The following is a 25,588-nucleotide window of genomic DNA, read 5'->3' as shown; positions in this document are numbered from 1 at the left end:
TGGGGAAATATGTCCAATTATAAACCTGTGAAACAGACTTGTCGGGAAGACTGCCCCATGTTTTATAGCAATTATTATTGGTTTACTTACAGTGATGAGATGTTATTTTTAACCATTTTTTTCCCCTTGTCAGGAACTCTACTCCGAAGTCCAGACCCAGTACTTACCTCAGATGCTCAGCTACATGGCTCAGTCTCTGTCTGAGAACACGGACGCCCTCAGCCTGCCGGAGCTGACCCAGGCGCTCAGAACTTGCTTCAAAGTCCTCAGCAAAGTGCAGATGCCCCCCGCTTACCTCGACATGGAGTCTGAGAGCCCAGACAGTGTAAGCCCTGTATTCTAATGAAACCCTTAAAGGGGTGGACCTCCGAGCAACCTTTTATCACCTATCATCCACAGCTTAGGCGATAAACGTATGATCGCCGGGAGTCTGACTGCTGGGACCGCCAACAGTCTCGAGAGTCCCCTGTGTGAAGGGAACCATGGTGCACATGTGTGACCACCACTTGGCTTCTGTGGGACTGAGGGCGATCGGCGAGTGGTGGGCCATGTGACACATGCTCACAGCTCTGCTCCATTCACACGGGGGACTCTGTTCTCATGATCTGTGGGAGTGTTGTTTATGGGAAAACCTCTTTAATGATTGGCTAGTTAGTTTTTTTTTTTTCAGCAGCCATCCATTTTTTTTATTTTGCGAGGGGGATACATATAATGTACTGTGTGATTTGTAAAATTTTTTTATTTTTTTATTTTTATACTATTCACACTGCATAACGAGTGACATTATTTATCCAGTTTATTATAGTCATGTGGATCCCTAGTAAATGTGTGTATAATGTATGCCCAATTTATGATATGCATATTGCACCCTACCAATGGGTTAATTATGAACCCCTTAATCCCTGGATGATTTTCAGTTTTTGCGTTTTCATTTTTTACTCCCCTCTTTCCCAGAGCCATAACTTTTTATTTATTCATTCATTCACATAGCCGTATAAGAGCTTGTTTTTTGTGGAACAATTTCTGCTGTCTAATGGCACCATTTACTGTTGCATACGATGCAGGGAGAAGCTGAAAAATTCCAAATGGGGTGGAATTGGGACGCAAATTGTCGGGTATATAAAGCAAATGCTTTATATAAATATAAAAAAAAATTACGGATCAAAAGAAAAATAGTTCAAACGATATTGACCCGCGAGATGGACATAAACATCTCAAAAAGAGTTCAATTAAGAACCTGATTATTTTGTGCAATCAGTAAAACAGGGTACAAGCGTTTATGCAAAAATATAAATGGTTTATTATACAATAGTTTACAATACAATCAAAAATTAATCAACATACATTTCAATAATATACAATGATATGCAGTACCCAGAATTCACCACTACATGGTGCCAACAAAACACTACTCAACCAACACAAGGATATTATGTAATGCAGCTTTAAAATTGTGAGAGATATAGAATCAATGGATTATGCGAAAAACTCAATCAAGAAGATGACAGATACGAGCCCTTGCTGTGCCCCAAAATGATGACCAATCTCAGATAATGGTAGTATTGCAACAGAACTTATAAATTATTTGCTAACCACGGAATATAAAGATTCCCAACAGAGAGTTTCTCCAATATTATCCCCTTTATTCAGTTATATGCATCGTAACTGAAATCAGAGAAAATACTGATGTAGCAACTAACGTTACACGTCCGCAAATGAGCGGGTATCTGGCTGAGTATCAAGCCAATTAATTTAGATCAATACTACATAAAACAAAAATATACATTGCACATCACTTGACTCTTGGGTAGAGTCTTGGGGCACCCAGCTCTCAAGAGTTTTTCCCGATAATCCAAATGTTTCTCCAGAGATCTCCCTTTCTTTCTTTGTTTTAAAAAAAAATAAAAATTTAATATCTGGTTTCTTAACCCAAAACTTATCAGATGAACACACCCTCCTAGTTTGGAACTTTCCAATCATTGTTGGATGGGTGTGTGCATTGATAAGGAGTGTGACATCATAACACTACCCAGAATGCACTTTTGCTACTGATGTAGTATTAACTAGGGATCGACCGATATTGATTTTTTAGGGCGGATACCGATACCGATAATTTGTCAACTTTCAGGCCGATAGCCGATAATTTATACCGATATTCTGGGTATTTTTATTTTTGAGAAAAAACATTTTTTCCTACACAAATCTGCTGAAAATTAATATGTTTATTGTTAACGTGTATTATTATTTTATTTTTTTGTAAATCTTTTTCATTTATACTTATTTATATTTTTGTGTTTTTTTTTTTACTAACTTTTAGCCCCCTTAGGGACTAGAACCCTTGTCCTATTCACCCTGGTAGAGATCTATCAGGGTGAATAGGATCTCACACTGTCCCTGCTGCTCTGTGCTCTGTGCACACAGCAGCAAGGTTACTGACTATGGCAGCCAGGGCTTTAATAGCGTCCTGGCTGCCATGGTAACCGATGGGAGCCCCAGGATTACACAGCTGGGGCTCCGATCGGAGGAGCAGGGGAGAGGGGATCCTGTGGCCACTGCCACCAATGATTAATACTGGGGAAGGGGGGGGCGCACTGCGCCACCAATGATTAACACTGGGGGGCTTGGGGGGGGAGCACTGCGCCACCAATGAAGATACCTCTCTCATTCATATACAGGAGGCGGGAGCTGGCTGCAGAATCACATAGCCGGCTCCCGACCTCTATGAGCGGTAGCTGCGATCCGCAGCACCTAAGGGGTTAACTACCGCGGACCGCAGCTGCCGTTCATAGAGGTCGGGAGCCGGCTATGTAATTCTGCAGCCAGCTCCCGCCTCCTGTATATGAATTAATGAAAGACTTATCTTCATTGGTGGCGCAGCGGCCACAGCCCCTCCCCTCCTCTTGTCTTCTCCCCTCTCATTGGCGGCAGCAGCAGCACAGGGGGAGGAGACACTGCTTCCTTCTCCCCTGTGCTGCGGAGGGAACACAGAACGCGCTGACAGCAGCGCGTTCTGTGTTCCCATTACGTTATCGGTATATCGGCAAAATAGATGCCGATACCGATAACTGTCAAAATCCTCAATATCGGCCGATAATATCGGTAAAACCGATAATCGGTCGATCCCTAGTATTAACTGCTCATATCTAGGTGGCACTGTTGTATAAGCACTAAGCATCGTACCATTAAGGGTTAACTCATACATGCCTGATATTTTCAATACTACACACCTCTGACATCTGGAGTCCTTGTCTTAGGGCCGAGGGACAAACTTTGATACATGAATGTATACTTTGAGGAACATCTAGACAATTTTCAAACTGTGGAATTCATGCTCAGATAAGAAATACAATGAAGCCTCAGAATCTGCAGGTGCGGTGTATCTTCTAACCGTCTAAATGTATAATATATTGTTACAATAACACTAGCTTTTGAACGGCACAGTAATCTTCTCATGGACTTACTTTGGCCTACATGAAAATCCATACAAAACAGTGAATATAAATCAACATTGCTCTTAAAGGCAATGAATACCCATTATAACTAAAATAAGTAGATATAACTGTTTACAATTATGAAAAAGCACAACAAAATCCAATTCCTCCACAGTTTTATGAGTTTTGTTTTTACCGCGTTCCATGTGCAGTAAAACTGACCAATTACCTTCATTCTCTGGGTCAGTACCATTACAGTGATACCACATTTATATAGTTTTTCTTGTGTTTTAATACTGAAATAAATTTGTGACAAAAATAATTTTTTTATTTTCATCACCATATTCTGACTGGTTAAGTCTACTGAGCTGTGTGAGGGCTCATTTGTTGGAGGGGTGATCTATACTTTTTATTGATACCCTTTTGGAGTGTGTATGATTTTTTTTTTTTTTGGGAGGTGAGGCAACGAAAAAATGGCAAATTGGCCATTTACTTTTATTTTCTGTTACAGCGTTCACATATAAATTTTAATGGTACAAGCATTTTGAGATGCAGCAAGGCAAATGATTATTTATGTATTTATTTATTTTTTGTTTATTTTTAATATGGAGAAAAGAGGGTGATTTGAAAATTTTCCTATTTTTTATTTAAAAAATTAAAATAAAATTGATAACTTTTTAAAAATCCCTCTAAGGGACATTAAAGAGGTTTTCCGGGATTTTAATATTGATGACCTATCGTCAGGAATCAATATCAGATTGGCGGGGGTACTACGCACGTAACTTGACCAGCATGCATTTTCTATAATACCAGTGGCTTCTTATTTGGCACCAGGGTCTTTGGGCCCCCTCAGGCTCCTGGGCCCGGTAGCGATTGCTACCTCTGCACCCCCTATAGCTACGCCCCTGCACAGCCCTGATAGTGACACTTGTCCAGGGCTAAACTAAAAAGATTCAAGCAGTAGTCATAATAATAGTAAAATAGTGAAAAAAAAAGGTATTTTCTGACCTTTGAGGGAATCAAAATAAGGGTCCATTCACACGTCCATAATTTGGATCCGCATTCGTTCCACAATTTGCGGACCCATTCACTTTCAATGGGGCTGGAACGGATGCGAATCCGCATTTCCGGGATCCGAATATGCATTTTCGGGGTCCGCACTTATGGACGTGTAAACGGACCCTAAAAAAATTACACAAAAATAACCCTAAAAACAATTTCCCAGCCAGATCACTGGCTAGCCGAGACCTGATTGCACAAAACTGGGCATGTCACATATCAGAGTGCATGATAGACAATGATGAATGCAAATGAAAAAATATTTTAGGGTAATAATATGAGAAAACGAAATGGCAAAAATATTAAAAAGCATATTTTTTTTTCACGCTATAAGCCTGAAAATCTCAAATAAAAGATGTATAACATAATAGGCAAAAAAACCTGCATTATTCACAAAAAAAGGTTGCCTAAATCATGTCGCTGGCCCAACAAATAAAAAAGTTACGGTTGTTAAACTGACGCTTGTGAAAAAGGGCTCAAAATGACCCTGAGCCGGTTAAAGGGGTTGCCTATGGGACTGTCAGGGATAGGTGAGTATAGGTGCTCTACTATTTCTGGTAGGTCCCATAGAGATGAATGGAGTGGCAGTGCACATGCTCGACCAGCTGCTCCATTCATATAGGGGATCTGTGCCCCTATTTTCATGATCAATAGGGTCCTAGTGAACTTTGGATAGGGGATAACTCAAAATAACCGGAATACCCCTTTAAACAGTTTTCTTCTTGTTCTTTTATTATAGAGTCCATCCAAGGAGTCCCTGAAGCTAAAAGCCAACAGTGACACTGAGGTGGAGGTGGCAGAAGATCCATTATTCACCCCGTTAAAGTCAGAGGACAGCGGAATTGGCCTGAGCACGTCATCCCTGGAGTTGTCTGGATACCTGCGCGTGCCCAAAGTGTGCCCGGAGAAGGGGGACGTCTGGAAGAAGGGAGGCAGCGTGCAGAAGACACTGCGCTGCGTACAGGACCTAGTGGCCAATTTTGCCAGCAAGCATCTGTTCGGGCTACAGTTGCAGACGCACAACGATGGGGTCAGTGCCCAAGAGAAGGCAGGGAAGAGGAAGGGCCACTGGGAACCCAAGCAGATCACCGTGCCGCAGTTCAAGCAGATGCTGACGGATTTCTTCACTCCGCGGCCTCCGTTGTCGAAACAGATTGAACATTCTCCATCCCGCATCCCAAGTAAGAGGGTCAATAAGGGGTCAGACGAGGAGTGGGACATTGGGCGCTTCATCCAGAACATGGGGCAGATGTCCGAAGACTGCCAGGAGGCCTTTGCCGCCGCCTGTCACTTTCTGCTGGATTGTGCCACCTTCCCCGTCTACCTTTCAGAAGAAGAGATGGAGCAGTTGTACTCTTCTCTATTCCAAGTGCCCGGTAAGTGGGGTGAAAGTCAAAGTATCCAAGTCACATGACAATTTTAAAGGAGAACTGCACAACTTATTTACAACACTCTAAAGTGTAATTCTACCTGTGAGGTTGAAAATCCTTGCAAAATTTTTCCCTCGACTCTTCTCTGTTCAGACAGAAAGCGAAATCCATGTGCATTATGGGAGCCCAGTTCTACAGCTAGAGGGCAGCAGTTAGGTCACATGACTTCAAGGAGCAAATAACATTAGCAGTATCTTGTGAATAGAGAAGAAAACAACCTAAGTGTGCAATCATTACAAGATATTTAAAGTTTCCCCCTTGGCTGCCTTCCTCTACGTCCTCAGGTCGTGTATGATATTGCTGCTCCACCCTATTCACGTTAATGGAACTGAGCTGCATTACCAGACACAACCTACGGACAGGTGTGGCGCTGTTTTGTTGATGAAAGCAGCCATCTTTTTTTTTTTTTTTTTATAATCCTGATCAACCCCTTTAAGCATTTGCAGTCCTGGCCATGTTCCCCTGATAATAACCAGGCATGCAGGTTTGAAAACTATAAGGTTTTATTTTTTTATGCCATTTTTATTTATTGTGCTTTATGAAGCGAAAATGTAGATAAGTCTGTTTCTATTTTGTGTTTTTTTATTTTTTTGGAGATGTATATATTCCGTCATTAAATGGGTGATCCAGTTTTCTCATACTGATGACCTATCCGCAGAATAGGTCATCAATATCAGATCAGCGCGGGTCTGACTGCCAGCATCCTTGCCGATCAGCTGTTTGAAGAAACCGTGGCGCGAGTTCTGCGTTCTCTTCACTGTTTACCTGCAGACCGTCGACGGCGGTGCATTGTCATTACAGCTGTAGAAGGAGCAGTCAGTCCAGGGATGAAGCTGTGCTCATACATGGGATCAAGTGATGACAGCAGCATCCTGGACACACCACTCACATCCGCTATGTATTACTGGGAGGGGCATGTCCACATGAAATAAGTCTGAAGCTAGGAGCAGGTGGCAAACTGCAAATCTGGCGGTCTGGAAATGAATGAAGGTATAGCCTTTAACTCTGTATCTCCCTTATTTGTGCCAGGATCAAGCGATGCCGGGTTCCCCCTGTGGTTCAAGTCCCTGATGACGGTCTGCTGTTGTGTGAAGGACTGTTACATTCAGAACGTAGCTATATCTACTCTTTTAGAAGTTGTAAATCATTCACAGTCCCTTTCGCTGGTCATGGAAGACAGAATGAAACGCTCAAAGATGTCCGACTACAGCGCAGTCTTTGGGAAGTTGCAGATGGTCACAGTTCCACCCGTCTCTCCAGGGGTCCTCAAACTTATTGCCGAAAAGACGGACTTCTACCCGGTTAGTTTGCACGGAAGTATTATTTGTAGCCATTTTGTTATTGCATCCACACATTGTTTCTATGAAGGCCTGTGTGTCTCCATGGTTACAGACTACAAACAGACCTTGTGTAGTCTGACCCTACAGTCATCAGCTGGTTCACTCCTTCAGCTCACTGTTTTTGCTCACCTACAGACAGATGGAAGAGACTAACGCATAACTCCAGGATCGGACTACATAGAGTTTGTTTATAGCCGGTAACCACGGAAACACATAGATCTACATAGGAGCTGTAGACACAAACATTTTTAATGTAGAATATTTGTTTTAGATGCTTTAGAGCTGTGAAGATAACGGTTGCACATAGTAGAATGCATAAAATATATAAGTTGCAGAGTTAGTAGAGTGATGATAACGACCTCTCTTCTTCACCAGAGAGTCGCTCACGTGCTGTGGAACCAGCTGAACATGGAAACCAGGGAACATCATATCACCTGCGTGGAGTTGTTCTACAGACTGCACTGCCTGGCACCTTCTGCCAATATCTGCGAAGAGATCATCTGCCAGACTCTGCTGAACTATGATAAGGTAGGCAGGTGGGAGCTTCTGGGTGACGCCTCTGCGTCTGCAGACCAGCTTCTCATTTGACACAACTGTGCATGCTATCACATTGTGTGTTTGAGGTTTTACATAGGTCTGCAGGTACATTTAGTCCTTAACATGGAAGAAGGTCCATCTGCTCTAGGCTGAACACAGCTGAACTTTCATCACATGGCATTTTTTATTATTCATATTTTTACAGAATGCCAAATTAAAGAGGATCTGTCACCAATCCAAAGAAAGGTGGATTCTGTAGTATTGACCCCCAAGATGTCAATTCTCTCCTTTAGACGCTAGACGATCTCCATCACACAGCCTTCTGATGCAGCGTGATCTTGCGAGAACTGGGACTTCTTGTAAGACCATTCTGTACCATAGCGTTCAATGGGACAGCATCTCACTGAAACCATAGTAAGACGCAGCCACAGAGAAGAGCCATCCGTTGCAGAGAGGGCTCTTCTGTGCAACGGCATCTTACTCCGGTCTGCCTTTTTTTTGGATTGGTGACAGGTCCTCTTTAGAAAGTTAGTTAAATAGTCTTCTTTAAAAAAAAAAAAAAGTCCTTCACCTGGTGCCACTGCTTCTAACATAGATTACAGTACACTGCCCCTGTCTCTGATGGCTCTCTGCCCTCCCTCTCCATTCTCACAGTGTTAGGGTACTTTCCCACTAGCGTTATTATTTTCCGGCATTGAGTTCCGTCCTAGGGGCCCAATACCGGAAAATAACTGATCAGTTTTATTCTAATGCATTCTGAATGGAGAGCAATCCGTTCAGGATGCATCAGGATGTCTTCAGTTCAGTCTTTTTGCCATTTCAGGACGAAGAAAATACTGCAGCATGCTACGGTTTTATCTCCGTCCAAAAAGACTGAGCACTTGCCGGAATACCGGATCCAGCATTAATTTACATTGAAGTGTATTAGTGCCGGATCCGTCATTAAGTGTTCCGGCAAATCAGATCCGGCATTCCGGTCTGCGCATGCCCAAAAAAATTTATACCGGATCCGTTTTTCCGGATGACACCGGAGAGACGGATCTGGCATTTCAATGCATTTGTTAGACGGATCCGCATCCGGATCCGTCTGACAAATGCCATCAGTTTGCATACGTTTTGCTGGATCTGGCAGGCAGTTCCGGCGACGGAACTGCCTGCCGGAATCCTCTGCCGCAAGTGTGAAAGTACCCTTAGAGATAGCAGGGAGTGGGAGGAGGTTGTACTCAGCAGATCAGAGAGTGCAGAGGAGGAAAAGCATTCGTGCCCTGGAGGGCAGATCATACTGTAGACATGCTGTAAAGCACAAAAGACAGCTTTCAAGGCGAAAATCACACAGGCTTTACAAATAAAGCAGAGGTTGGGCAATCACACTCTCCTTAGCATTAGTGACTGCCAGTACAAGGAAGAGGAGATCCTTCATGAGCTGTGGGAGGAGAAATCAGCCCAGGAGTGAAGTTGTACTGATAGATGAGAGCTTGTGAGGACAGCAGCATCCTGGACACACAGGCCTCACATTCAACATATATTACTGGGAAGGAAAAGTCCATATGAGAAAAGTCTGAAACTAGGAGCAGATTGTAAACTGAATATCAGGGGGTCTAGAAACGGATAAATGAAGAAAGGAAGGAATGAAGATTTAATCTAAGGCTAACCCCTAATTTATGTTTAAAAAAAAATGTGCGTATCTAGCCTCATAGTGTCAACTACCGGTAGAGGCTCCTAATGATATGCAGCTACCAAACGCTATCAGGGAACCTGAATTAAATGTTCATTTGCTCCATACGCCTTAATAGGGTTTATGGAAATACAACTTATACAATTGATAGGTTAGTAGTTGGACTAATGACAACCACCAACAATGTGCTGCTGACCATAGACACTTCCTTCAACTAGATACAAGCAAAAGCTGTGACAGATTTGAACATGGATTCTGTTCCTTGACACTTCCTCTGATGCTGGATCCCACCGTCTTGAATATGTTCTCTGTCTTGTCTTTCGTGTTGCAGGTGATCAGACTGGAGGCGCTGTTCCGGTTCTCTGTGATTTGGCACCTGACAAGAGAGATACAAGGCAGCCGCGTGACCTCCCATAACAGATCCTTTGATAGGTGATTTGCTGAACAGAGGGCATTACTGTGACTGCACTCTGCCATCACTGCACCATTACTAAGCACTTGTTTTTTGCAGGTCTCTTTTTGTGGTTCTGGACAGTCTGAACTGCACGGATGGTGCCATCAGTGCAGCGGCTCAGGGCTGGCTGGTACGTGCACTCTCTCTGAATGATGTCGCCCGGATCCTAGAACCCGTCTTGTTACTTCTGCTGCATCCTAAGACCCAGAGAACGTCCATTCAGTGCGTTAAGCAGAAAAACTCCTCAGGTACAGCCGACACATCCCTCATCTTCATTCTCATACGGTCCTCTTACATGGGCATCCCCATCTTACATATCATATAACTAGGATATGCCATCACTTTATGATTGGTGGGTGTCCGACCTCTTGGACTCCTTCCTACTCAGTCTCCTCACTAGACAGCTTTTCTGGGTTATAGATATTGATGAGTGGGGGTCCAACAAGCGAATGGGAGCCCAGGTGTAGTAACCCGGCGTGCCCACCGTCTGCTGCGGGCTCCGTTCTTTCTAGGCCTCATGCACATGATCATATGTATTTTATGCTCCGAAAATTGCGGTTCCGCAAAATATGGATGCCGTTCCTGTTGCATCCGCATTGACCGATTGACTCCCATGGGTCCGTGGTCCGCATTTTGCAACCAAGTATAGGACATGTTCTACCTTTTTGCGGAATGGACATACGGATGCAGAAAACACATGGATCATCTGTGTGCTTTCTGCATCCTCACGTCTGTTCCGCATAAAGATAGAATAAGGACCATGGACCCTTTGAAGTCGATGGTTCTGCAAAAAAAAATTGCGGACAGCACATGGACTGCATCCATATATTTTGCCTCATGACCATGTTCATGTTGCGGTCTACAGATACCTTCTGCGTGCAATCTTTTTTTTTCTCACTCTTATAACTAGAAATGACTATTCTCGTCCACAATATGGACAAGAGTAGGACATGTTCTTTAATTTGCGGAAACGGGCACACCGATTCGGACAGCACACAAATGAAATTTTTTTTGCAGACCCATAGCAGTGAATAGGTCAGCGTGCAATCCAGAAAATATGCGGATCAGACACGGATGCAAAATATGGTTGTCTGCATGATGCCTTAAGGATGTATTAGACACCCTGATGCTGCAAGGGTTCCCTCCCAGCAGTCGCCAGATAGCTAGCATAGGACACCGTTGCTTATACATGCAGCGATGACCTCTGCAGCATGGGGAGGAGCGATCGCTATGCCATCACTCATCGCCATGCAGGACGGCGGCAGATCATGATTACACAGCATGATCTGCCGGCGGCAAATCCAGTTCTTTGGAGACAGTATTAGACTTCCAAGATGATCGCTTATGAGTGTTCATACTGTAGGAATGCTTGTTAGCAGAAAATCCGCCCTTCTAATATACCCTTTAGTCCCAGTGACTGAAAACGCCTAACCTGTGGGGCTGTTGGACCCCCGCTGATCTGATACTGACCTATCCTGAGAATAGGTCATCAATTTTAATAACTTGGAAAGCCCATTCAAATAGCTCATGAAGAATAGTACCATATGTTTGTGCCAGACATGCTATGTGAATCTATTCTCTTCTGTGAATACCATACTATGGGACAACCCCTTCTAAAAAATAAAAATAAAGAAGAAGCATGGCTTCTGGTGATCAGCAGATTGCTGTAATTAAATATTTGTTCCTTTTTTACATCTAGAAGAAATCAGCTACTGGTGCAGACGGAAAAGATCTTCCTTGAAAGACACAGGAGGGTGTCTAGAATATCCTGAGAGTAATTCCGATGAGATTCTCCCTCAGTTTAATACAGTGGACAGAGAGGCCATCTGGGCCGAGGTGGAGAAGGATCCCGAAAAGATGAAAAACGAGTTGGCCAATAGCCACATTTCGGAGAGAGCTGAACCCCTCTACTCCGAGGATGGTGATCAGGAGGAGGACAACGAGCACACAGAATCCGCTGACACCAGTGTCGGGCAAAGCACCAGCGAAAACACATCTTCCTTTAACCCCAGCTCCATAGACTCAAGTAACGATCATCGCTGGAGTAACAGTGACAACATTGATGGCCAAGGGTCTTCTAGGCCTTTCTGCCAGCCCAATATGTCCTGCATGGATGTGCCCAGGCCTGGCGCATTGTTAAATTTGGTACGTACAGAGTCTGATGTTACACAGACTTCAGAGTCACTTTCTAGTGACGACGAAGCAGATCTGGAGCTTCAGGCCATTCGGACCTCTAAACTTTTCAAGCAGCAGAAAGAGAAAGAGGAGTTAATTGAAGCTCTTTTCAAGCACATCCTCCTATACCTGCAGCCATATGACTCTAAGAGGGTACTATATGCTTTTTCAGTGCTGGAGGCTGTCCTTAAAACCAATCCTAAAGAGTTTATTGAAGCTGTAGCCAGCACCAGTATGGACACCAGCTCCACTGCACACCTCAACTTAATATACAACCTCCTCGCGCGCCACCAGGAAGCCCTGGTTGGACAAAGTTTCTATGGGAAGCTTCAGACTCAATCGCCATCCATGTGTCCCCATTCCCTTTTGATTGAACTTCTGACATACCTTTGCCTAAGCTTTTTGCGTTCCTATTATCCATGCTACCAGAAAGTGAGTCACAAGGACATACTAGGCAATCGGGATGTCCAAGTGAAAAGCGTAGAAGTTCTCATCAGGGTGATGTCCCAACTGGCCTCCATAGCCAAGAATTCGGAAGGGAAGAACGTCGACTTCATACACAACTTACTAGAGAGATGCAAAGTTCAAGAGTTTGTTCTATTGTCCTTGTCGGCCTCCATGTACACCAGTCAGAAGAAGTACGAATTGGTGTCTCACGGCGGCCACAGCGACATGGCAGACGAAGGTTTGTTTGAAGAGAGCGTCATTAATTTTGGTCAGGACCAGATCTGGAGCGAGCATCCTCTTCAGATAGAGCTCCTGAAGCTTCTTCAAGTTTTGATTGTTCTGGAGCATCACTTGCGGCAGCTACAAGAAGACCAGGATTCTCCAGTAGACCTCTCCAAAGAATGGAATCGGGGACTGAAGTTTCAGCAGTCGATTAACTCCATGCAGTACGTGCAATCACGTGCAATAACGTCACAGGGACTTTTCGTGTCTGCAGTCGTGAGGGCGTTACGCCCCGAGTACGGCTACGGAATGCACCCTCCATGGGTGGCTCTGGTCACGTCATCCCTGCCTTATTTTGGCAAATCTTTAGGATTGACTGTAGCGCCTTTCGTGGCCCAGATATGTAAGAATTTAGATGAACTTGTGAATCAATATGAAAATGAATCTGTTAAAATAAGGTAAGTTAACCTCTTAGCGACCAGGTTGTTTAGATGTTTTTTTTTTTTGAGATTTTGGGCATGTGGTGGGTTAACGGCCCAATACCAAATAATTTTTGCTCTTTTTTTTTTCCATGACATATGGGGCATGTTTTTTTCTACCATTTTTATACAAATATTTTTAGTTTTATGGATAACGTAAGTTATTTTTTATTTCAATTTGTAAGTTCACATACAGGTCATGGGTCATAAAAACCTTCGGGGGCATTCACTCTTCTATGAGAATTTTTTGGATTTTGAAGTTTTCACCTGTAATTGGGGCGGACATAAGTGAACGGAGTCAACAGCCCCCTGTGGTGACATAATTGGACTGGCACTGCTGAACGCCAGCAGTTATGCCCTTCTGGGTGGGGGCACCCTGCGGTTACATGATCATTGTTGCTGCTTTCCCTGTTCCCCTCGTGGGACTCATTGAGGCCGCTCCTTGGGGTCAGAGACAGCCGGGCTACCCCGACCCAGGGAGTCGGACCCTCACCAATCGGATACTGATGACCTGTCCTGAGGATAGGTCATCAATATTCTACTCCTGGAAAACCCTTTTAATCCCGCAAGCAAAAATCTACAGTGGCGCGGGTTTAAAGCCCAGGGCTCTGCGCCATACATTCACAGCACATGGTCATAAGCAGGTTTTAAAAGAAGACGCATGAGTCTTACCCCCAATGTAATGTCATTGGATTCAGTCCCTTAACAGACAGAAGGGATTGAGATGGATGGAAAGGTGGGTGCAGTTGGGTGCATGATGGATATATTGGAGGGGGAGAAGATAGGTTTGATGATGGATGGAAAGATGAGTGGTTAGATGGATGCATAGAGAGGTATGTTGATAAGTGGATGAATGAATATATAGGTTGGATGTGTAGGTAAGTAGACAGACCGGTAAGTGAATGAGCAGATGGATGATTGCCTGATGGTTGTATACATGGATATAAGTATAAAGAGTAGATTGGTGATTGTGTGATGTTGTATAGATGGATAGAAACAACATGAAAATCCGACCTTAGGTGATCCTCGTTTCCATTCGGCCTGGGCTGTGTGCTGGTGCGGTGACCAGACTGCTGGATCTGGGGATATTCCTGCACAGTTCTAATATACATGCCTGCTTTACATGTGAAGCTGTAACCGTACAGCCGCATGTGGATTTTCCGCAACAATATTTTTGCTTCGTAAATCCATAGCATTTTACACAAGCAACAAAGTTAAAGGGCTTCTACCACCAGAAATACTGTTATGTAGCTGACTGATATAGCGATTCGCTAATGTCAGCACTACATAACAGTATGTTTCTAACATTAGTCCCTGCAGCCGTTTTTGTTAAAAAAGCACTTTTATTATATGCTAATGAGCCTCTAGGTGCTATGTGGGCGTCATTAGCACCTAGAGGGCTCCGTCCACTAACCATTTCAGCCGCCCATCGCGTCCCTCCAGCCCGCCCCGCTCCTGTTGATTGACGTGAAACTTCTCAGTATCTCGTACCAATTCCCGCGCGTGCGCTTCTGTATTCGGCGCAGGCGCGGTGAGTGAATGCCGCGCTCCTGGTGCCGGCTTCCTCATTGTAACGTAGTTGGCGCAGGCGCAGTGAGGAAGCCGGCGCCGGGAGAATACAGAAGCGCACGGCGCGGGAATTGGTACGAGAAACTGAGAAGTTTCACGTCAATCAACAGGAGCGGGGCGGGCTGGAGGGACGCGATGGGCGGCTGAAATGGTTAGTGGACGGAGCCCTCTAGGTGCTAATGACGCCCACATAGCACCTAGAGGCTCATTAGCATATCTATAAAAGTACGTTTTTAACAAAAACGGCTGCAGGGACTAATGTTAGAAACATACTGTTATGTAGTGCTGACATTAGCGCATCGCTATATCAGTCAGCTACATAACGGTATTTCTGGTGGTAGAAACCCTTTAATGAGATTTAAAAAAATAAATAAAATTTTCACCTTGCGGGAAAAACATCTGCATCAAATTCCCACACATATACCTTGTCTTGCAGTGCGGATTTTAAATTTATGCTGCAGATTTCCACCTTTTGCAAGGCAGAGGGTGAAGTCCGTGGCAGATGCATGACATACATCCCGTGTGGATGTACCCTTAAAGGAGAACACGTCTCTAAGTTTGTGGCAACTAAAGCACCAGCGTTATCTTTATGCAGCTGGGGTTTAGTGTTCTAAAGGTGCCCCTGCACAACCGTAGAGGAACTCCTCTATTACCAGAGATGATGAGAACGGCGCCTCGGGCACAGACACATTGCTCGGATGAAGCCTCAGGGACATTCTGGTGGTTCAGTGGCCCTAAACCTGGTGGCCAATTCCCTTTAGGCCACGTGCACGCGACTTTTTGTGGTCTGCGAACTGCAGATCCACAAAACAGATACCGGCTGTCTGTGCTCTGCATTTTTCCATTCTGCAGGTCCAGCACTATTGTAGATATGGACAAGAATGGGACATGGTTTTTTTTGTTTTGTTTTTGCGGAGCTGCGGAACGGACATCACATGTCCCCGTAGAAATGAATGCGGACTGAAAATATGGTGATGTGCTCGGGGCCTAAATCTGATGAAACCTTTATTATCAAAAATGTATAAAGCTGAATCAAATCTCACGGTGGATTTCTACCCACAGCACGGCTGGCAAAAGAGAGAACGTTTCCCCCGATTACCCTCTCACCCTCTTGGAGGGACTCACCACCATTGGCCATTTTTGCCTCTTGGATCATCCTGCTCAGGCAAAAAAGGTATAGTATATCATCCCATGTCTGCCTCCTTTTATTTCCATGAGCATAACACCATCTTAACATTACTCTGCTGGAGTCTCCCTTATTTTCCCGCTATCTGCCTCTGACTTCATTTTCCCGCTCAACATCCCTACGCCTGCAGCCTCGTCTTCTACTGAAGGTACCCATACACTTGAGAGTACCTGCTAGCACCATGTATGTTACTAACACAATCCGTTCTGATAGAACCAGACACCAACACTATGATTGCAGTATTCAGCATAATCACAAGTGGACAGGTCACTGCCCCTCACAAAATCAACACAGTCCTCCTGGATGACGAGGTTGTGCAGGAGGACCCTGCTCCGTTCACTATCAGACTGTGATCTTCCAATGATCTCTATCCCTTCTTCACATCCTGATAGTGTTCCTTTTCTCACTGGCTTGATGGTCACTTATCTCCCACAAGAGCAGTACACCAATACCCCGCTGTTGGCTTATGACCCAATTGGATGCAGTGCATTCTTTCTCTATGGAAATAATCTATCAGCTTACGGTTATTTCTTTTTTTTCTATTTCTTGCCGTCAGTCCTCCTCATCAGATCCGGCTAATCTTAAGAACGCTCGTAATGCTCTACTGGAAGAATTACCGCGCATTGTTAACAGCTTGTCTCTACTGTGGAGCGTCATTACCAGACAAGAGCGGGAGAGAAGACCCTCCGATCTCCTGGGGACAATAAAGGGCTCCTCCTCCGTCTACTTCAAAACCACAAAAGTAAGAAACAAGATCTTCCTTACCTAGTGTGCCTGGATATGTGATCACTCCTTATGAGGAACTTGCCGTTAGAGGTGTTCCCCCTCCATGGGCGTAACTGTCAGGGTGGCAGGTGTAGCGGCTGAAATAGGGACCAACAACTAAGGGGGCCCATATCCACTCAGACATAAGGTGCAGTTAGTAGTAAAATGTTTATAAGGTGCCATGGAAATTGCAATACAACCCCATTCTAAATTTTACTATGGAGCATTTTAAAGCCAGCAAGCAGAGGAATAGCCTGCCGGAGTTCGCCGTATCTGGCAAAGCCCGATAGGGCCGTGCCCCGCCGGATCCCCGTTGACTACAATGGGATCCGATGGAGATCTGGTCGGTTTTGGCTGGGCATAAAATGGTGCATGTAAGATACTGTCTGTGGGTCCACCATGTTGCTTTGGTCAGACATCTTATATGACTACCTTAAAGTTTAGCAAAGAGTTAAAGGGGTTCTCCCCTGATTAATGTAAAAAATTAAAATCAGACATCATATAGTAAGTACATGACAACCTCTTTCTAAGGGTCCATTCACAGGTCTGCAAAATGGGTCCACATCCGTTCCCCAGTTTTATTTTTAATGTGGCCGCAAAAGATGCGGACAGCACACTGTGTGCTGTCCGCATCCGCACTTCCATTCCGCGGCCCCACAAAAAATATAGAGCATGTCCTATTCTTGTCTGCAGCCACGGACAAGAAAAGGCATTTGTATTATAGTGCCGGCCATGTGCAGTCCGCAAAATGCGAAATGCACATGGCCGGTGTCCGCGCTTTGCGGATCCGCAAATTGCAGACCGCAAAACAGTTGCGGACGTGTGAATGGACCCTTACAAAGCTAGAACCAGCCCTGTACCTCACATGGATCCAGAGATCTGTCCCTTTATTGTTCTGCTAGATTTATATCAAGCTGACAGCTCAGGGGGCGTCTTTTCTGCTGCAGCTCAGGGGGCGTGTCTTTTCTGCTGCAGCTCAGGGGGCGTGTCTTTTCTGCTGCAGCTCAGGGGGCGTGTCTTTTCTGCTGCAGCTCAGGGGGCGTGTCTTTTCTGCTGCAGCTCAGGGGGCGTGTCTTTTCTGCTGCAGCTCAGGGGGCGTGTCTTTTCTGCTGCAGCTCAGGGGGCGTGTCTTTTCTGCTGCAGCTCAGGGGGCGTGTCTTTTCTGCTGCAGCTCAGGGGGCGTGTCTTTTCTGCTGCAGCTCAGGGGGCGTGTCTTTTCTGCTGCAGCTCAGGGGGCGTGTCTTTTCTGCTGCAGCTCAGGGGGCGTGTCTTTTCTGCTGCAGCTCAGGGGGGCGTGTCTTTTCTGCTGCAGCTCAGGGGTGTGTCTTTTCTGCTGCAGCTCAGGGGGCGTGTCTTTTCTGCTGCAGCTCAGGGGGCGTGTCTTTTCTGCTGCAGCACAGGGGGCGTGTCTTTTCTGCTGCAGCTCAGGGGGCGTGTCTTTTCTGCTGCAGCTCAGGGGGCGTGTCTTTTCTGCTGCAGCTCAGGGGGCGTGTCTTTTCTGCTGCAGCTCAGGGGGCGTGTCTTTTCTGCTGCAGCTCAGGGGGCGTGTCTTTTCTGCTGCAGCTCAGGGGGCGTGTCTTTTCTGCTGCAGCTCAGGGGGCGTGTCTTTTCTGCTGCAGCTCAGGGGGCGTGTCTCAGCTCTCCCTATCGCAGCTCAGGGGGCGTGTCTCAGCTCTCCCTATCGCAGCTCAGGGGGCGTGTCTCAGCTCTCCCTATCACAGCTCAGGGGGCGTGTCTCAGCTCTCCCTATCAGCTCGGAAGGCAGTTGAAGGATGAAACTGAGCATGTGCGGCCATCTCAGTGAGCAGGACAAAGAAATAATAAACAAACAGCAGGTGGCGCTATACATACATTTTATTGAATAACTCAGTGACCATGCAAAATTTATAATTACATGCAATTACAAAAGTATTCAGATCGAGGAGCTGGTTTTAAAACTAGAATATTTTTCGTGGGACAACCCCTTTAAAGTGAAGAAATAGCTTGGTTATTAATGAATAATTGTGATGTACTTTTGCTAAGAAAATAGAGGTCCCAGATAATCGATTAAAACATGTTTTCTGATTAGGAGGCGCTAGTGGTGAGATCATGGATTCTTAGTGGCACATTTATGTACTCCATAGGTTCTTTTAAATACTTGATTTTTGGACACTTGTCAGCTTCTTTAGTTTATGGCAAACAAACACTTTCAAGGATAATGGAATCAGAGGACGATGGATGAAAGATTAAAACTGCATTAGATATTCATTCTCATACGTTTTAGAAAACTTTTAGCCAATTAACTATCATGAAGTATAAGGAGGTGTAAGTCTACCTTATGCATACTGATGTTTGGAGGTTGTCACATAACAAGAACTTCTAACCAGTCAAGAATTGAAGTGTACAAGAGGTGTGACATTTCTTACGTATGGTGATGTCCAAATGTAGTCATAGAAATGAATATTAAGCTATTAATGATGTCATGTACGAAACACATTGAGGTCTATGAACTGCAGCATACTGCGGAAACTTGAATTATAATACTAATTAATCCTTTGTTCTCTGGGGTATAAAAGACCGTGTTTGGGGACTTAAGGTGGATTTACACGGCCCATAAATCAGGCAGATTATAGGGAATGACCGTTCCTGTGACATCACTGTGTTTATTATCCCTGTACTGTGACATCACTGTGTTTATTGTCCCTGTACTGTGACATCAGTGTTTATTATCTCTGTACTGTGACATCACTGTGTTTATTATCTCTGTACTGTGACATCACTGTGTTTATTATCTCTGTACTGTGACATCACTGTGTTTATTATCACTGTACTGTGACATCACTGTGTTTATTACCCCTGTACTGTGACATCACTGTGTGCATTACCCCTGTACTGTGACATCACTGTGTTTATTATCCATGTACTGTGACATCACTGTCTTTATTATCCCTGTACTGTGACATCACTGTCTTTATTATCCCTGTACTGTGACATCACTGTGTTTATTATCCCTGTACTGTGACATCACTGTGTTTATTATCCATGTACCGTGACATCACTGTGTTTATTATCTCTGTACTGTGACATCACTGTGTTTATTATCCATGTACCGTGACATCACTGTGTTTATTATCTCTGTACTGTGACATCACTGTGTTTATTATCCATGTACCGTGACATCACTGTGTTTATTATCCCTGTACTGTGACATCACTGTGTTTATTATCCCTGTACTGTGACATCACTGTGTTTATTATCCCTGTACTGTGACATCGCTGTGTTTATTATCTCTGTACTGTGACATCACTGTGTTTATTATCTCTGTACTGTGACATCACTGTGTTTATTATCCCTGTACTGTGACATCACTGTGTTTATTATCCCTGTACTGTGACATCACTGTGTTTATTATCCCTGTACTGTGACATCACTGTGTTTATTATCCCTGTGCTGTGACATCACTGTGTTTATTATCCCTGTGCTGTGACATCACTGTGTTTATTATCCCTGTACTGTGACATCACTGTGTTTATTATCCCTGTACTGTGACATCACTGTGTTTATTATCCCTGTGCTGTGACATCACTGTGTTTATTATCACTGTACTGTGACATCGCTGTGTTTATTATCCATGTACTGTGACATCACTGTGTTTATTATCCCTGTACTGTGACATCACTGTGTTTATTATCCCTGTGCTGTGACATCACTGTGTTTATTATCCCTGTGCTGTGACATCACTGTGTTTATTATCCCTGTGCTGTGACATCACTGTGTTTATTATCCCTGTACTGTGACATCACTGTGTTTATTATCCCTGTACTGTGACATCACTGTGTTTATTATCCCTGTGCTGTGACATCACTGTGTTTATTATCACTGTACTGTGACATCGCTGTGGTTATTATCCCTGTACTGTGACATCACTGTGTTTATTATCTCTGTACTGTGACATCACTGTGTTTATTATCCCTGTACTGTGACATCACTATGTGCATTATCCCTGTACTGTGACATCACTGTGTGCCTTAGCCTGGGAGACCATTCATAAGCTGTTATGAGAACGTTGCTGAAAGTGATTATGATGGAACGGGCCCCCCACCAATCCTGAGAATGAAGGGGCTGCAGCACTGGTGTTTGTCCTCCTCACTCTTTTCCCTCTGCACAGTGATGTGGCCATTTACTCTGCAGGGAACTACAATGCGGCTCCATTTAAGTGGCTGGCTGCATTCTCTGCCCAGTGGGTGGCCACGAGCTCTGCAATGCATGGAAAGCTTAGAGAGGGGACACTTGGTGCTTTATCTGTGGTGACATAATGCCCAACTGCAACTTGGCCAGATGACGTTTCACTTTGGGCTGCAGCTTCTCAACCCGTGCGACTGAAACTGGCAGCAAAGAAGACTTTTCAATGGATGAAATGTTACAAAGTTGTTGTTTTTTTAAATCGTTATCCACCATGAAAAATCCAATATATTATTGTTATTTTAAGAGGCTACAAATTAGGCCCTGCGACGGTTTCAGATGTCTGGGATATCTACTAAGAGGCCGCATCTAAATAGAATCATTTTGTGCTTTCCAGACGCTGAAGCAGAAGATCTTGGACTTCCTGAACCCCCTGACGGCACATCTGGGGGTGCAGCTCATTGCGGCAGTGGCTGCTGTGTGGAAGAAGAAGAGGTTCAGCAGGGCGCAGAGTAAAGCCAAGGTGAGGCATGATGGGAATAATGGATTATGGGTTTAAAAAAAATGGAAAAATATATCCGATTAATTCTACTTGACCCTTGTCTGTCCTCAGTCCAGTACCATTTTGTATTGAACCAAAGACCTAAGTGTTGTTAGGCAGGCTGTTTGCTGTGGGCACCCTGCCTGACCACCCCCTGTGGGCATTAACCCCTTAAAGAATGCCCATACATGTTTTTATACCAACCGTGTAAAAAAAAACGTATTCTACAGAGCTGTGTTTTTATGGCGCTCTAGAATTGGTAAAGCATGGGTGTCCTATACCACCTTGGTCAGCTCTCTAATGGCAGCCAAGCTCCTGCTCTAATGGCTGGACCACAGGCCAGGACCTCTAACCCTTTGATTTATTTTGGTGAAGAGTGACTGCGTTATGACCAAAGGGGACTCTCTCCCTGTGCTGTGTTATTAGGGCGCTCTAGAATAGGTAATGTCCTATACCACCCTGGTCAGCTCTCTAATGGCAGCCAAGCTTCTGCTCTAATTGCTGGACCTGAGGCCAGGACCTCTGATCTGGGCCGTCTAATCCTTATATTTCTTTGCTAAGAGTGACTGCGGCCTGATCAAAGAGGACTCTCTCCTTTTATCATGTCATCTGGTTTTCCCCTGGATTGGGGACCCCTGTGCAGCTACCCTTGGAGACCTAGAGAGGACCCCAGGTCTGTCTGTACTCTAAGCCTGTGGTTACAAAGTGGGATATTTATCATTTAGTTTGAGCCTGTTAAAAAGTCACAAACTGCGTCGCCTTGCCACTTTTCCGAAAGGGATCATGGCAAGGGTGGGAAGGTGGCGTGGACAGCCTCCATGAAAAATGTACCTTAATTTTACTCCAGTCTTCTAGAAAGGAATCTCGGAGCTGCCGTCGATTTCTGTTTGGGCAAAGACTGCTGGAGGATGCATCTAATTTATGAGGAGCCTGCACCTCCAGCGGGGGATATCAAAACTGGCACAGAAAAGCGCTGGTCTAGATAAATATCACCCCCTCCTCCCCAACTGTGTTTCCTTAACAGCCTGTATCATAGGCACATGGAATGTACTAGTGCCCAGGAGTATGTTAACACAAAAAGGCTGCAATAAAGAAATGACAAAAACATTCACTGTTTAGTATAAAACATTTTCTTGCTCATAAAGTACATAAAAACAAAAAGTTACATATATTTGGTATCTGCACAAATTAATGCAACAGGCATTTTCCTAAATTTGCATTAAAATGTATCTAAATTACAGTAACGTGAATGTACCCCCAAAAAAGTAAAAAAAAAAAAAAAAAAATTCCCACATAAAACAAGACCTCATACAACCAGGTCAAAGAAAAAATCTAAAAGTAATGGCTGCTGAATTTCAGAGAGACAAAAAATGTTGCTGATCATTAAGGCCCATTAAAGGGGTTATACCATAATTTACGTAAAAATTTTTAAATCGGACATCATTTTTTCTTTTACAATGTTATGTTTGAACAAAACGGGAAACAAATACAAAAAAAGCAATAAAGATTATTGTTAACAAAAGAAAATCAGACATCATATAGTACATGTAAATCTCTTTCTAACAAAACTAGAACCAGCCCTGTACCTCACATGGACCCAGAGATCTCCCCATTCATTGCTCTGCTACATTTTCTTCAGGCTGACAGATGTGGGGGTGTATCCTTTCTGCTACAGCTCTCTCCCCGTCACAGCTCAAGGGGCGTGTCCATCTGCTACAGCTTTCTCCTTATCGCAGCTCAGGGGGGCGTGTCCATCTGCTACAGCTCTCTCCCCGTCACAGCTCAGGGGGCGTGTCCATCTGCTACAGCTCTCTCTCTATCACAGCTCAGGGGGTGTGTCCTGCTGCAGTTCTGTCCCTATCACAGATCAGAGGGTGTATTTTTTTCACAGGAAGTGTGTCCTTTCTGCTGCAGCTCTCTCCCTGTAAAGCCTCATTCACGCGTCAGTGTTTTGGTCAGCGATTTCCATCAGTGATTGTGAGCCAAAACCCGGAGTGGAGCCCCCACAGACATAAGGTATAATGGAAAGATCTGCTCCTGTTCTGTGTTTAGAGCCGCACCTGGTTTTGGCTCACAATCACTGATGGAAATCCCTGACCAAACGCTGACGTATATGAATGAGGCATAACTGTCACATCTTCTAATGGTAGATACACCTGGTGGCGGTTGAAGCATAGAAATGAGCATGTGCGACCACTTCAGCAATGTCACTGAGGTGGACAGTGAAATAAGGAAAAGAACAAACAGCAGGTGTCGCTGTACAGATAGATTTTATTGAATAACTCAGTGGCTATGCTACATTTTTAATTACATGAAGTTACGAAAGTATTTAAATCAAGATGCTGGTGTGAAAAAAATTAGAATATTGTTCAAGGGGTTAATTGGCGGACCCCTAACAGGCAGACTGCAGACACCTCTCTAATCGGACTTGTCCTCTGATTCTCCCGGCAGATTATACCGGCGCCCAGCGAGGCGCAGCTGACCCTGGTTGACTTAGTGTGTGCTTTGAAGACCCTGAAGACTGACACTATTTTGCAGCTTATGAAGGAGGTGGTCAAGAAGCCTCCTCAGGTCAAAGGAGACGAGGTATTGGTCAGTCGCCGGCCGCCTTCCCGTTTGTGTGACAACTGCCGTCATTGTAAACTGTGATTCTCCTCTCATTTCTTTAGAAGGCATCACTAGTCGATATACCGATGCTTCAGTTCAGCTTTGCATTTATACAAAGGTAGGTATTTCAGGAAACCAGCGCCATGTTTTGTGACCACGTATGACAGCCGTTCCTATGATTTAGTGCAGTTCCTTTTGTAACTTGTATGTGTTGTTTTCATCTTCCTTTTACAGGAACCCATACACGTTAGACGGCCATTGGTCAAATCTGCCATTTTCGACATTGACTGGCCAAATATTTGTCCAGACTTTTCTCTAGTGGCAACTGTCAGTGAAAAGAAGGGTAGGGCTTGCTAAATTTCTGCAGATCTCGCCAAATGTAGCTGCACCTGCCAATGGTCTGCAGACAAATACGATAAATGTTGGCTGATCCCACAGATTTTAGCTGACAGTCTAATGTATATCAGGGAAAGCTGACTGTCTCCTGACGTCTCTCGACAGATAAGTGATGCTACATGTCGACTCCTATGTTCAAAAAACGTATACCATGCAACAGTACAGGATGCCTCTGCATAGAGCAGTGTGGTCTGCTACACCCCCCGCACTTTGATTGACAGGGCCAGGTGTGATAACGTTTTCACTGTGTGGTCCTGTAAATCAAAGTGCAGAGGGTGTGGCAGCAGCAGCAGAGAGAGCGGAATCTCTAGGTGTAATGGTAACGCCCCTGTTGCTCCTAGAGGCTCATTTGCATATAATAAAACATCATTTTTCTCAGCAATACGGGCGCATATGAACATGGAACCAACACAGATGCCTTCAGCTGCCAAGCGCACATGTAACCGGTCAGCCAGTGTTGTAGGTACAGAACTGCTGACAGATGCCCTTTAAATTGTCCTTTCTCATGTCATTTGCAGGCTCTCACCGTCTGAAATGCAGGAAAACTTCCAGTCATTGCTGATTCTGTTGAAAGAGTCTGTTCCTTTAAATCTGGCTCCTCCAGGATTCTTCCTGCTCTTAAGGTAATTCTATATCTTTCCAACAGACTTTCAGACTCCACAGTGAAAAAAGAAGCCATTAAAAACAGACGCACTTAATGTCCGTTTTGCATCCGTTTTTCATGGCCCTTAAAGGAAATCTGTCACCAGGATAATCGCTATTCAAGTAAAGCCATAGCCTAATAGCACTTAGTATGTGCCTTTGTTCCAGCAATAGATGTTTTTTATCTTTTGAAAATTCAGTTTATTTGGTATGCAAATGAGCCAGTAAGGTGCCCAGAGGGGCGTCACTCTTGCGGGAAGGTGCCCAGACGCGCCTCCTGCCACAATGTGTCCACCCCCCCCTCCTACATCACATTCAAGCCATAACTCTGCCCCCCTTTTCCCTGCTCCCAGCAAAAGGGGGGCTTGGGCACAAACAGGAGGCGTGCCTGGGCTCCTTCCTGCAAGAGTGACCCCCCTCTGGATGAATATTATTGCTGTTTTTTGTTTGTTTTGTTTTTTGAACATCCCAA

General features: G+C 44.5%; 1 protein-coding gene across 3 annotated transcripts in view; it reads left to right on the top strand.

Annotated features, from left to right (window-relative positions):
• The window catches only part of DOP1B (DOP1 leucine zipper like protein B), a 113,720-nt gene that overhangs the window by 52,768 nt on the left and 35,364 nt on the right, over positions 1-25,588 (top strand). For 2 of the 3 annotated variants that reach the window (XR_005777423.1, XM_040423116.1), the window contains exons 13-25: positions 134-325; positions 5,230-5,866; positions 6,950-7,221; positions 7,636-7,788; positions 9,804-9,904; positions 9,984-10,174; positions 11,626-13,228; positions 15,881-15,992; positions 16,561-16,746; positions 21,328-21,453; positions 23,923-24,057; positions 24,141-24,196; positions 24,993-25,097. Coding sequence is in view for 2 of the 3 variants with exons in the window: in XM_040423116.1 (XP_040279050.1) it covers positions 134-325; positions 5,230-5,866; positions 6,950-7,221; positions 7,636-7,788; positions 9,804-9,904; positions 9,984-10,174; positions 11,626-13,228; positions 15,881-15,992; positions 16,561-16,746; positions 21,328-21,453; positions 23,923-24,057; positions 24,141-24,196; positions 24,993-25,097 (3,869 nt within the window). In the remaining variant the exon portion in view is untranslated. The remainder of the gene's footprint in view (positions 1-133; positions 326-5,229; positions 5,867-6,949; positions 7,222-7,635; positions 7,789-9,803; positions 9,905-9,983; positions 10,175-11,625; positions 13,229-15,880; positions 15,993-16,560; positions 16,747-21,327; positions 21,454-23,922; positions 24,058-24,140; positions 24,197-24,992; positions 25,098-25,588) is intronic. The other variant, XM_040423117.1, reaches the window with a different exon arrangement.

The sequence above is a fragment of the Bufo bufo genome, chromosome 3 (genome assembly GCF_905171765.1).
Source record: "Bufo bufo chromosome 3, aBufBuf1.1, whole genome shotgun sequence".
Classification (NCBI taxonomy): domain Eukaryota; kingdom Metazoa; phylum Chordata; class Amphibia; order Anura; family Bufonidae; genus Bufo; species Bufo bufo.
This window is presented reverse-complemented; position numbering and strand designations above follow the sequence as displayed.